This window comes from Brachyhypopomus gauderio, chromosome 6 (assembly GCF_052324685.1).
Source record: "Brachyhypopomus gauderio isolate BG-103 chromosome 6, BGAUD_0.2, whole genome shotgun sequence".
Lineage (NCBI taxonomy): Eukaryota > Metazoa > Chordata > Actinopteri > Gymnotiformes > Hypopomidae > Brachyhypopomus > Brachyhypopomus gauderio.
In genome coordinates this window covers 20,293,362-20,306,305 of record NC_135216.1, presented here as the reverse complement: position 1 = coordinate 20,306,305, position 12,944 = coordinate 20,293,362, and the positions used below count along the sequence as shown (strand labels likewise).

Here is a 12,944-nt window from a genome sequence, read left to right as displayed (position 1 = left end):
ACAAGCAAGTACATACATGGTATCAGTTAACCAATCTATAAAAGAAAAAAATGTACTCACCCGTCCATAGAGTGTGTGCAGAAGAGAATGACCTGTCCTGTCAGCCACACAACAACACCTGTGAGCCTGGCCTCCTTTCCCATACTTTAAACTTTGTCCTCCAAAAGCACGTTGGTAGATCTTTCCGTCCTCTGTCCTGCTGAAAGGCATGCCAAAGTTCTCCAGCTGAAGTTGAGGATATTGATAAGGGAGAGTAAAAGTAAAAAGCATAGAATAAGCTGTAAAGAGACTGAATAGATGCAAAGCACTTTGTAACTCGATCTGGATAAGAGCATCTGCTAAATGCTCTAAATGTAAATGTGACAATTATACCTGGCAATGAAGAAAATTATACCTTAATTTAATCATATTTTAGCAAATTAAACTTTTCCATTTGTTCTATAATAGATTTGTTTAAAACCTTTATCTATCTTACTTCCAATGATTGCTACTTGTGGCTATATTTTACATTTGCATTACAATATTTACTGCAAGGACATAGTGAAAATGATTTAAACAGAGCACCAGAAGGTGCACACAGGTGCTCCGTAATAGTTAAATCCAATTCCAGGATGGTCTTATAATGCAAACCAAGACTCACCTCAACCACTGCAGCTGGGGCCTGCTCAGTCATGTAGTGGATTGCATCCTGGTCTCCCAACCAATCAGATCCCTTTACCGTGTCATAAAAGTGCCAGCGCCAATCATCGTCCTCCATATTACCAAGGGCAGCATTGATTCCACCCTATAAAGATAAATTTGTTTAGGTAGTAATGGGGTAAATGAATATGGTTTAACAATTCAAATGAGCTTCAAAAGTAAAATAAAACCTATTGTTAGTGAAACTAGATTCATGACAATGTGGCTTTTTTATACATTATAACAACTAAAATAATACATTTTTAATTTTAAAAATGGATACATGTGTCATATACAGTACATTGAGTCCCTGCTTGTTAATGGAAATGGATACATGTGTCATATACAGTACATTGAGTCCCTGCTTGTTAATGGGTCTGGTTTTTGTAATTCTGAGGACTGACTTTCTTTTTTCTGAGGAGCAGTGGCAGCACAGTGGAGAATTGTGTACAATATGATGGAGCGCAGCGTCCACCGCAGCCCATCTCAGCAACACGATCGCTCTCTCACACTGTATGCACGCACGAGAACATTTCGTTTTTTCCTTTACTTTATTTAGGGCTGGGTATTGATTCAAATTCCAAGAATCTATCTGATTCCGATTCTGAAAATTAAGAATCGATTTAATCAATTCGATCCAATTCGGGGGTTTAATGTATTTGAGCTGTTTACTGACTGTCTAGAGAAGCTAGTATTATAGTTAAAACTAGTATTATATCGATATTAAACAGCAAATAGTGACTGGTAGTTGGTAGTTACTGATAGCTGGAAGACTGGTGAAAAGGGTATACGCAAATCTACCTTCAAGAAAGGTAATCCAGGACAATAAACAGAGGACATCATTGAGGTGTCTATATCTGCAACAGTGGACGCCTACTGGGACACTAACCAGTGCATTATTATTATGATTGAAATAATTAAGAATTCACCCAAAAGCTGTTGCTACCAAATGCATTTTTATTTTAAAAGTGCTCACACTTAATAAACTGAAAGTATAAAATGTAAAGTGAATGCGTTTCTTGACGTTTTCCTTAAATGACTGGTACATGTTTGGCATCACTTCTTCCGTCAATTGCTTGCAATTGAATAATGAGGTTCCGCAACTTTCATCAGGTGTCTGAAGCCATCGTTTTCAATGACAGAATACGGCCGCATGTCTTTGAAAATGAAGCCCGCAATCGCCTCAGTTATTTTCTGAGAACGTACCGAATTAGCTGGCAGTGTCAATGAATCTCTTAGCTTCATCTGCTGTGGCTCTAGCTTGAGGTAGGGGTGATGCCGCAGCAGGTGATTTTTCAGGTTGGTAGTGTTTCCGCAATGGTTGACTTCTATTCCGCACGTTTTGCAAATGGCTTTAGTTTCGTCGAGGGTATTTGTTCCTTTTAGTTCTCTGAATCCAGATTTCCGATTTGACTATCGTCGTTACAATCATTGTCCGACACCATGTTTTACAGTTAGTTAGACCGAACGCGCCTGCGTGAATTCAGTGACAAGGCGGGGGTAAATGTAAAAAATTATTTAAATAAAAAATAAAATAAAAAAATTAATCGATCTTTGGACGTACGAATCGATTATCAGATCATATGCTAATCGATTCTGGATCGGAAAATCGATTTTTTCAACACAGGCCTAGTCTAAACGGCTAGTTTTCTAGACTTCTCAGCAGAATTCGACTCTGCATATGCATATAAACAACAGAAATCTCAAATATCATACTTGTCTATCATCTATGTACGTGCAAATGAGGGGAGTCAGATTCTGTGAGGAGTCGGAATTCAGAACAGCGCTGTTCACCATAACGAGAGACTATATGACTGCAGACTTACATTTATAATGCTGTTTATGAACCCTGGTGGCTATGATTTATGTCTGAAGATGATATCAAGGGTGTTAGTGTTGTGTTCACTTCTCACTTATACTATAAAGGAAATAGTGATTTGATCTATCGTGATTTGATATATCATGATGTATATCGATATCGACTGATATGAAAACATATCGTAATAAGATTTTTTCCCATATCACCAAGCCCTATTGATCACTATTTTTTTGATAACTATATGCATTCCTCCTTTATAACCATTCACAGTGCTTAGATGGTAGGGGTGGGAATCATTTACTATCTCACGATTCGATTTGATTCCGATTTTGGGGGCCACGATTCGATTCAAACTCGATTTTCGATTCAAAACGATTTTAGATTCAAAAAAGGATTTGATTTATAAAAATTTCTGCTTCAGTCTAAAATCTGCATGATCTACTACAGTCTGCTTTTCAAGACAGAATGACAAATACAGAAAATAAAGTGTCTCACTTTTAATTAACAAAAATAATGTGCTTTGGTAAAATAAAATACTTTCTGTTGTGTTACCAAAATTCTTTAGCTTCATTTTGCAAGCTCTCAGGGCTGGCTCGGATGCAGTTCCACTGGAGTAACCGTACACAGCCAGGTCCCTGCTTTCTCGTTTAATGGTGTCTCGCCACCTCTCTGTTATGCTTTCTCTTTACTTATTTGATTATCTATTTCCTGCGTCGCTTCTCAAGTTTTCCCAATCCTGTATTTCTTCCTATACGTTTTGCCTTTATTTTTGGGAAGGGTTTTATTTTGCTGCGGCGTTTTTTGCCAGTTACTTCTGCTGGCGTCCTTGGTTTCGTTTTCGCATTGCATTTATCCACGCTGTTTTTTAGTTACTGTTGTTATTTTGCTTCTTTCTCCCATCTATCTGTGGTTGAGTGTTATTTTCCACGTGTTGTATTTTCTATTTACTCCGTGACCTCACGGTTTTTGTTTCTATTCTTTTGCGCATTGAGTCTTCCATGTTTTGTTTGTTTGTTCTGGGTCGCTGTGCGCGTTTACCTCTCGCTAATACATGTGACAAGTGTCACACGTCTTGCTCTTGCAAGCAGGAACTTGGGTCCACCCTTCTCTATAATATTTCACTTGGGTCCACCCTTCTCTATATTATTTCTCACCCTTCTCTATATTAACGCTCCCGTGCTCACCGCGTTACACAAGCCTTGAACACGAGCTACATTGTGTCAAGTTCGGTCTTCCCTGGCATTCGGTAAAAACCAAAATGAACCCATATTTTTGCCTTAAATGAAGACCGGACAGGTTGAATATCTCTTTCCTCCATCTGTTTTGAACCTTTTCCGCACATGAGTATGTCCCAGAATCTGCTGCGTAAAGTCTTGCGTAATTTTGTAATTACGTAATGCGAGACTTCACCACGACTTAGAATCGATTTTGGGACATTTAAAATCGATTCTGAATTGTAGTAAATGAGAATCGATTTTTGATATACGAGTGGATTTTTTGGCACACCTCTATTAGATGGGGTTGTAAAACAAGTTTGACTACAAGCAGATCTGGAAGACTATAACAATAAAAAACAAAACTAACAAGAAAAGATGCTTTATACCTGTGCAGCCACTGTGTGGGAGCGTGTGGGGAACAGCTTGGTGACACATGCTGTGTTGAAGCCAGCTTCTGACAGTCCAAATGCAGCCCGCAAACCTGCACCACCTGCTCCCACCACAACAGCATCAAACTCATGATCTACGACTGGGTAATGCTTGGACATCTGTAATAAAATCACAAGTATCTCAGTAATCAAGAATAACACTGATCCTTTGTCATCTACAACAAAATGTAACAAGTGATAAGTGTCTTATTTTGTACACTTCACAGCTAGAATTTTTTTAAAGTCTATTAACAATAACCATTTTCAATAATTGAGGTTCATATTCTTTAAAATATTTTGAGACCAAATTTGCACAGATATGCAATAAATCTAGATCTTTTTGACGAATGTAGGTTTTTGGTTATTATATAAATTAGCAAAAAATGGTAGAAATGAATAGGGAAATGCAGCAGTATGTCAGGTTGCTGTACTGTGAGTCTGATATGGTGGTCTGCAAAACAGAGGTCCCACAAGAATCAGTTCTTGCTCCTTTTCTGGTTACCCTTAATTTGTTGCAGACTTTACATAGGCTACTACTCTACTAAGTGCTTCCTGAAGATGATTTCCAATGACTCAACAATTACCAGCCTCACTGAAGTGAAAACCAAGCTGGTGGTTAATTTAATTAATAAAAGTTCTAAATAATCTCCTGATCATCCATGGTAGAGACATTGAGGTAGTAACATCCTACAAGTATCTGAGTGCTCATCTGAACAACAAATTAGACTGGACAGACAAATACTGTTGTGCTCTACAAGCAAGATCAGATCAACGAATAAAAATGAGATGAAAATGTTTGGTAGTGACAACATTCAATCAGAACTGATAAAGTTTTGGGAAAAGCAAGAAGATAGATACAAGATAGAAAACCATCCAATCATAAATTTCATCTTATATGGAGAGGTGGAACAAGCCGGGCAGCCATCCAATCAAACGCGCACTTGCACAAATTTGCAAATTAGCTTTTGAAATGTCATTACTCATGATTTCATGTCAGGGGTAAAGTACTTAACATATGTGTTTACAGACAACCACCACACCGCACTGGAAACCAGCCCTCCAGCTTTATTGTGGCTAATGCTATCTTAGCCTTTCTTTATCCTAGTCCTCAAGGCACACTGCCCTGTACATTTTAGAGCGTGTCTTACTGTAAAACATGTGTGTTAACTCAGTAAGGTGGTTTTAATGATCAGATAAGTTGAATCAGTTGTGAGAAGCAGGTAAAACATTCTACCAGAGATGGGAAAACTAGCTAACAACAGGCATATGCGTTTGATCATGTCCCAAAAGGCTACATACACCATAGAAAGGCCACTGCTGCTTTCATGGTACTTGGTTTTATAAACAATGTAATATTCAATTTGTTATGAACAATGCTTATAGAGACAGAGCAGGCCTACTCGTCATCAATATTTTGTTACTGTTATGCTCATTAAGCAAAGTCAGGCAAATAAAGATTTTCTTGAATCTGTGTACTGGTCTTTCAAACATAAATAATATTCCATAACTGGTTAAGTAATATTTCATTTTGTGGAAGTGTATATAATGACAATTCAAGGGAACTGCAGAAAAAGCATTTACATTTTACACCCTTTATATTTTAGTTGACAGTCAGCTGTAGACTAAAACTACAACAATTCAGATGACTAAATTACAACTAAAACAATGAAAATTTGCTGTCAAAAGTTGAGCAGTGACCTATACAAAACAAACCAAAATGAATTTACAATCCTGCTGCTTCAAAACATCCCCAACCAGGACAGCGTATCCCATTTCACACAAATGTCATAATCAGTGTTCATTTTGATGTAAATGTGTAGTATAAAAAATGAAGACACTTACAGCATCTGTGACTTTAGCATCTCCACGTTTTCCATTAACGTAAAAATGAAGTTTGTGGATGCTGGCTGGGCAGTATGTCAATAACTAAATGGACAATTGATACATGTTAGAGAACATACGATACATAATAAGCATTGGAATCACATTTCTCAAATCTCTCTCACACACACACACACAATCAAGTGTAACAGTATTTAGTAAGAGATGCAAAGATATTTTAAACTGTAATAAAGTACATAAGGCTTTCAGAGAAAAAAGAAATTTAACAAAAGTTTCTTCATCTGCTTCTGAATTTGTAGAAGTAGCAGTTTATATTTGAAAAATGGTTCCTCCTCCTACAACTTAATTAGTACTTTGCTTGCACAGTTGATGAAGGACTGCTGTCCCAAAATGTCCTGTTTCTCCAGAAACTGTGTACTTCGTTGCAATTTTTACTACTTGTACATCTTTCACTACAGTACTCTCTTTTCCTGTTACCTGGGAGCTCATACAGTGGCGTGAAAAAAGTGTTGGCCCCCTTTTTTGCTTGTTTGTCACATTTAAGTGTTTCAGAACCAATTTAAATATTAGTCAAAGACATTACAAGTAAACACAAAATGTAGTTTTTAAATTAAGGTGGGTATTATTAGGGAAGAAAACAAATCCAGAACTACATGGCCCCATGTAAAAAAGTAATTGCCTCTCTTGTTTAAACATAACTGTGGTTTATCACTCCTCAGTTCACTGTCTCTAGATACACCCAGGCCTGATTATTGCCAAACCTGTTCTCAATAAAGATATCACTTAAAAACAGGACCTGCCTGACATAAGATCTTTAAAAGCTAAACATCCAAAGAAATTCAGAAACAATTGAGAAAAGTAATTGAGATCTATCAGTCTGGAAATGGTTATAAAGCCATTTCTAAAGCTTTGGGACTCCAGCAAACCACAGTGAGAGCCATTATCCACAAATGCAGTGGCGGATGCTGGTCTTTCAAAGAGGGGAAGCTCAATTTCGGCCTACATCATAAAATGTGTCGGTTTATTTATATTTAAATTCTACCCGTTCCTTTTCAAGAAAATGTTCTGTGACCCTGTCGTACCAACAAGAAACGCTTCTTTCTTTTAATGAAGAAAATGACGCTAAGAGGATTAGGAAAATCTCCGGTTCAACTCAAAACAGAATGAATATTAGGGCTGGGTATTGATTCAAATTCCAAGAATCGATCCGATTCCGAAGATTAAGAATCGATTTATTTCGATTTAATCGATTCGATCCGATTCAATCCAATTCGGCGTTTAGTGTTATTAAAAATATATTTGAGCTGTTTCCTGACTGTGTACAGAAGCAACATGTTAAAACTAGTATTATATCGATATTAATCAGCAAATAGTTACTGGTAGTTGGTAGTTACTGATGGCTGGAAGACTGGTAAAAAGGGTAATCGTAAATCTACCTTCAAGAAAGGTAATCCTGGACAATAAACAGAGGACATCTTTGAGGTGTCTATATCTGCACCAGTGGACTCCTACTGGGTCACTAACCAGTGCATTATTATTATGACTGAAATAATTAAGAATTCACCCAAAAGCTGTTGCTACCAAATGCATTTTTATTTTAAAAGTGCTCACACTTAATAAACTGAAAGTATAAAATGTAAACGTGTATTTTTCTTTAAAGTGAGAATATAAGAACAGAACTGTCACGTTACGGTCCCCGACCCCTCCCTTTTGGGCGTGTTATCGTTGTCTGCGTCTGTGGATCTCCGTGGGTGCGGTTGCGTCTTGTGATAAACCGTCTCACCTTTGGCTCGTCTCGTCATCACGTGGGGTTTATGTGGTTTGTCTACTTAATGTGCGTTCGCACATTAAGGATTAAGGATTCTGTCTCCATCGCCTTGCGCCCAACGTTACAAGAACATTTTAAACATTCTAACTGTAAATAGTCACTGACACTGGATAAACTCCTTCTGTTTTTAGATTTCCGATTTGACTATCGTCGTTACCGGCACTGTCCGATGCCATGTTGTTTTACAGTTAGTTAGACCGAGAACGCCTGCGTGAATTCAGTGACGAGGCGGGGGTAAAAGTTCACAAAAAAATAAAAATAAAAAAATAAATAAATCGATCTTTGGACATACGAATCGATTATCAGATCATCATATGCGAATCGATTCTGAATCGTAAAATTGATTATTTCAACACAGGCCTAATGAATATTAAAAAAATTAAAGTTACAACACTCCCGTGGAGGTTTACACCAAAAGATCGCCGATTCGCTCATTTTACTGTCAATCAAAAAGGGATTCAGCCTCAGACAGATCATCCAATCATCATGCAGAAGCTGAGCGTCCGGGCCAGCCGAGGCCAGCCCACTGCCCCATAGACCCCCAGAGAGGCTGAGCGTCCGGTGGGCGGGACAAAGCCCAGCATTTATCCAATGGCTCGTCTCGTTTCGCTGCACTCTTTGCTTTGCAATTGAACTCTGTAGACGCTCAGCGTCCACACCGTTTAAAGCACAGTGTAGCTGCGGGACTGAGTGAGAGGAAAGCCGCGTCGTTACCAGTGATAAGAAGCTGATTCTGAACAAAAGTTGAGCGCGTTGTAGCGCATATTTAGTCAGATGTACACACAACAGTATATGTTTGATCACTTATTTTTTGACATTTTAGGGGAAGCTGAGCTTCCCTTGCAGTCTTAGAGCAATCGCCACTGCAAAAATGTGAAGACATGGAACAGTGGTGAATAGGCTTGGGGCGGTAATGACGGTATTTAGGTATAACATGGTATTTTAAAATGGTGACGACACGTGACGTGATGCGCTGAATCTGTACTTAAAAAAGTGGGACATTTAAGACAATTTGCACAGCCATAACAAATGAGCTGTGGGAGGGGCAAGCATTTGGAGCTGGGTTGGGGTTCTCACTGAAGCAATCATACAGAGAGAAAAAGCAAGAAGTCACAATGTCGAGTATTAGCTGTGAGCTAATTTCAAAGAAAAACACCACTGCTGTAGCTTGGCCAAACATGGAAACCCATCCATTATACACACTCATCTTAAAACTAAGCACCCTTCAATTGCTTTACAGACCTCGATCTTCAAGAGTCATGTAGCAACTGCAAGAAAAACCCCAACTCAATCATCACAACAGACTTTTGGCTTTTGCCAAACGCACTACAAAAGATGTGCAAGATGGAAGGCGTGCACATTAGCGGTGTCAAAATATCTTGCTAAAGAATTGTCATTTCATACAGCCAAAAAAACGTCATTCAAAAACATAAGAACGCTTGATTGTCAGTTCAAGTCACCTGGTAGGAAATTATTTTTTAAAACAGCATTTCCTAACTTGTACAACAAAGTTTGAGAAGTTGTCCATCTGCGGTGTCGAAAGCAGACAGTTATTCGTCGACAACAGTGAATATGACACCATACATGTCCTTGACAGCCCACTTCATCACACACGATTGGCAATTACAGTCTAAATGTTTAGAAACAACATTTTCCCTGGAAACTTACACCGCTACCAACATTGCTGATGAGCTTGGTGAGGCGATCTGAGAATGGCAACTGGATGAGAATAAACTCACAGCCATAACTACGGATAATGGAGCCAACATTGTAGCCGCAGTCAAGCTCTTGCACTGGCCATGATTAAATTGTTTCGGGCATATCCTCATCCTCGCTAGTGAGCCTGTAATCAACAGGGATGAAGACTCGCGTATTTGGTGGAAAACAAATTAAACCCGCTTCTCAATTATGTCTAAGTTGGCCAAAAAAATACTTGTGTGTTTGTGTACGTGTGTGTTTGTGCCACAAGTGTACCCTTGGAGCAGCTGTTCAGCACAGCTGGCAATATTGTTACCCCTTCTCATAGCTTGCTCAAGCCTGAGAAGGTAAACCAGTTAGTTTTCCTGGCAAAAAACTGGAATAAATATAATAATATGCTCCTCTCTAGTAAATGATAGCACAGTTTTATTGCCCCATCATTTAAAAAGAAATATGTCATGTTAATCTGAACATTTGTATTTGAATCAACTTTATTTATCCCCAAGGGGCATTTAATATTGGGCACAACATCACAAAACAACAACAGACAAACAAACAAATATGAAAACCAATCACCAGCAATAAGTCCAATATCCAAATATTAATATCAATGTTCATTTGGTAGTCTGGTGGCTTCTAGTGGCATTTAGTAGTCTAATGGCTTCAGGAACAAAGGTCACTCTCTGTCGAACAGTCCGACATCTAGGACAAAGATACCTATGGCCATGAGGCAAAAGTTCAAACTCATAATGAAGAGCATGTGAAGGATCATTAATCCTTTCTTCGGTGTTAACTCTTTGTGCAATGCACTCAAATATCTAAGTTGAAGTCCGACAATTTTTGAACACGTAGATATTAAATACTGCAACCGTTTTCTATTTTCTTTAAGCTCAGAGACTGAAACCAACAAATGAAAGAAAATGAAACAACACTCAATAAAGGAACAATAGAATGTAAACAACACAGATGTATCAACAGAAAAAGACATTAGCTTCCTAAGAAAATACATACAGTAAGTTGTTGACTTTTTTTTTTTAAATAGTCTGTGTTGTCTTCAAATTTTATTTTATCATCAAGAATTGTCCCCAAGTATTTGTAAGTGCTAACTCTCTCTACTGCTCGTCCGTTTATATAGGTATCAGAATTCACATGTGGCAACTTAGAAAACTCAATAATCATCTCCTTAGTTTTCGATACATTCATCACCATAAATCCATAGTACTGACGTGTCTGTATATAGCTCAGTGATTACCCATCCAAGAAGCCACAAAAGACCCCACAACAACATCCAAAGAGTGGCCTAGTCAAAATCCTGACCTTAATCCTATTGAGATGCTGTAACAAGACCTTAAATAGGTCACTCGTTCTCAAAAACCCCCCAATGTGGCTGAATTACAACAATTCTGCAAAGATGAGTGGGTCAAAATTCCTCCATAACACTGTAAAAGACTCATTTCGAGTTACTGCAAACGCTTGGCTGCAGTTGTTGCAGCTAAGAGTGGCCCAACCACTTATTACGTCTAGGGGGCAATCACTTTCACACAGCGCCATGTACGTTTGGGATTTTTTTCTGCCTTAATAATAATAAGCACCTTCATTTAAAAACTACATTTTGTGTTTACTTGTGTTGCCTTTGACTAATATTTAAATTGGTTTGATGTTTGAAACACAAAAAAATGAAAACTGGAAAGGGGCAAACACTTTCACACCACTGTATATAGACACACAAACAAACAGTCAAAGGTAGTATGTACGTTTTAAAAGTAATAAAGGCTTTTTACCTAATTGATTATGCTTGCATTTTTCCAAGACAAATATAATTGGTGCAAGGCATTACACTATATATGAATTCAATTTGAAAACACTACACACACACAATATGCACCCTATACAAATACTTCTCTTTTGTAATTTTAGTTCCTCACCCTACAAGTGCTCTGCACATATGAGAATAAATTCAAGAATGATGAAAAGGCATCATGGGTGGCTGCTTCAGGAAACTGGTTAAGACAACGCCATGAGCTTGCAAAGCTGTCATTAATGTAGATCTAAAATCTAAAATGATATAACGTGTTATTGGTTTAATACCTGCCCTGTTTTATGGAGAAAATATAAATAAATAAATAAATAAATAAAGTGCGCGTGTGTCTGGAACTTCATTCATTCAAATAATTTTTAAAAGGGTAAATATTAGCTAATATTTATTTTCAGCCAGCCTGGTCCGAATATTTTAGGTCATTTTAACAGAACTTAGGCCAAGGTGCCGTCTCCTCCTATTTATGCTCTTCACAGGATCACATGTAGTACAACTTGGCATAATCTTACAATTTTATTGAGTCATTATCGACGCTGATCGATAATTTGATTCTGGTGTCCAGAAATATTTAGCTAACCTAACTAGCTAGTTAACTAGCAAATACAAAGAGCACTGTTTAAACGCACCCGCTTAACATTAATTCGTAAAATAAATTTACGCTGCAAAACATTTTAAGCTAACTTGCATGGCTGAAAGTTTGATTAAGATAACAGCCTTGCAACAGAGATTGTAATGTTTATTAGCTACGTAGCTAGATGGCTAGACTTCCCCTGAATGACCTTTACTTTAACTGCGTTATCTGCCCAAGTTAGACACGTAGCTAAATGCATGACCACCAAGACAGAAAACCTATGTATCCAGCTATCTACCACATAACATCAAGAAAATACACAAACGCACAAAAGGGATTATAAGCTAGCCAGCTAGTTACTATTTAAAAAAGACAACCTAATAAAACGTAATGTGTATAAGCTAACGGTAAGGAAGAGGACATTCAGTTACGGAATGTATCTTATAAACCAATCTTTTCATAATATACAATGGAAAATAAAACTTGTATAAACTTGTTAAACTGAGTTTGTAAAATTATTTACCGGCTTTGACGACAATATCTTTTTCCCGAGTACACATGATGCAGTGAACAGCGTAGCCATTTTGCTTTTGCAGAAATGGGTTCTTCTTGCCTCGCGTGCCCTATGTTACGCACGCGCAACATCTAGTACGCTGTTCGGAAATTGTAGGCTTATTGGTAATTATTACTATGTGGTGGCAGTTGTATATACCAGACGTGGACATATTTACTCCAGAATCAGTGGCGTGTTATATATATTTTTGCAACAAGTTGCGTTTTGAGATTATCACATTTTGACAATGTTTATCCATGTCAGGAACAGCTACGGTGGCCCTGAAAGCCCATTGCGATGCAAGCGATGAACGCGCTGCAAATACGCAAAGCAAATTCAGCTAAAAATAGCCTACCACACAGTTATCATTACCAGTATCCAGTAAATACCAGTAGCCTACAGTATTTTGCTATCAACTTGTATTTGTCCAGTACTGAAATTAAACATTACTGCAATTTGCTACTCATACTATAAGTGAATCTACTAGCTTTTAA

The 12,944-nt window shown here is 37.8% G+C and overlaps 1 protein-coding gene across 1 annotated transcript in view; it reads right to left on the bottom strand.

The window, feature by feature from the left end:
• The window catches only part of sdha (succinate dehydrogenase complex, subunit A, flavoprotein (Fp)), a 35,979-nt gene extending 23,325 nt beyond the window's left edge, over window positions 1-12,654 (bottom strand). Inside the window, exons 1-5 of the mRNA XM_077009517.1 lie at window positions 12,421-12,654; window positions 5,985-6,068; window positions 4,101-4,262; window positions 641-784; window positions 61-225 (exon numbers count right to left, since the gene is read on the bottom strand). Coding sequence (XP_076865632.1) covers window positions 61-225; window positions 641-784; window positions 4,101-4,262; window positions 5,985-6,068; window positions 12,421-12,480 — 615 coding nt within the window. The 5' untranslated portion in view covers window positions 12,481-12,654. The remainder of the gene's footprint in view (window positions 1-60; window positions 226-640; window positions 785-4,100; window positions 4,263-5,984; window positions 6,069-12,420) is intronic.
• Between the last annotated feature and the right edge of the window lie 290 nt (window positions 12,655-12,944).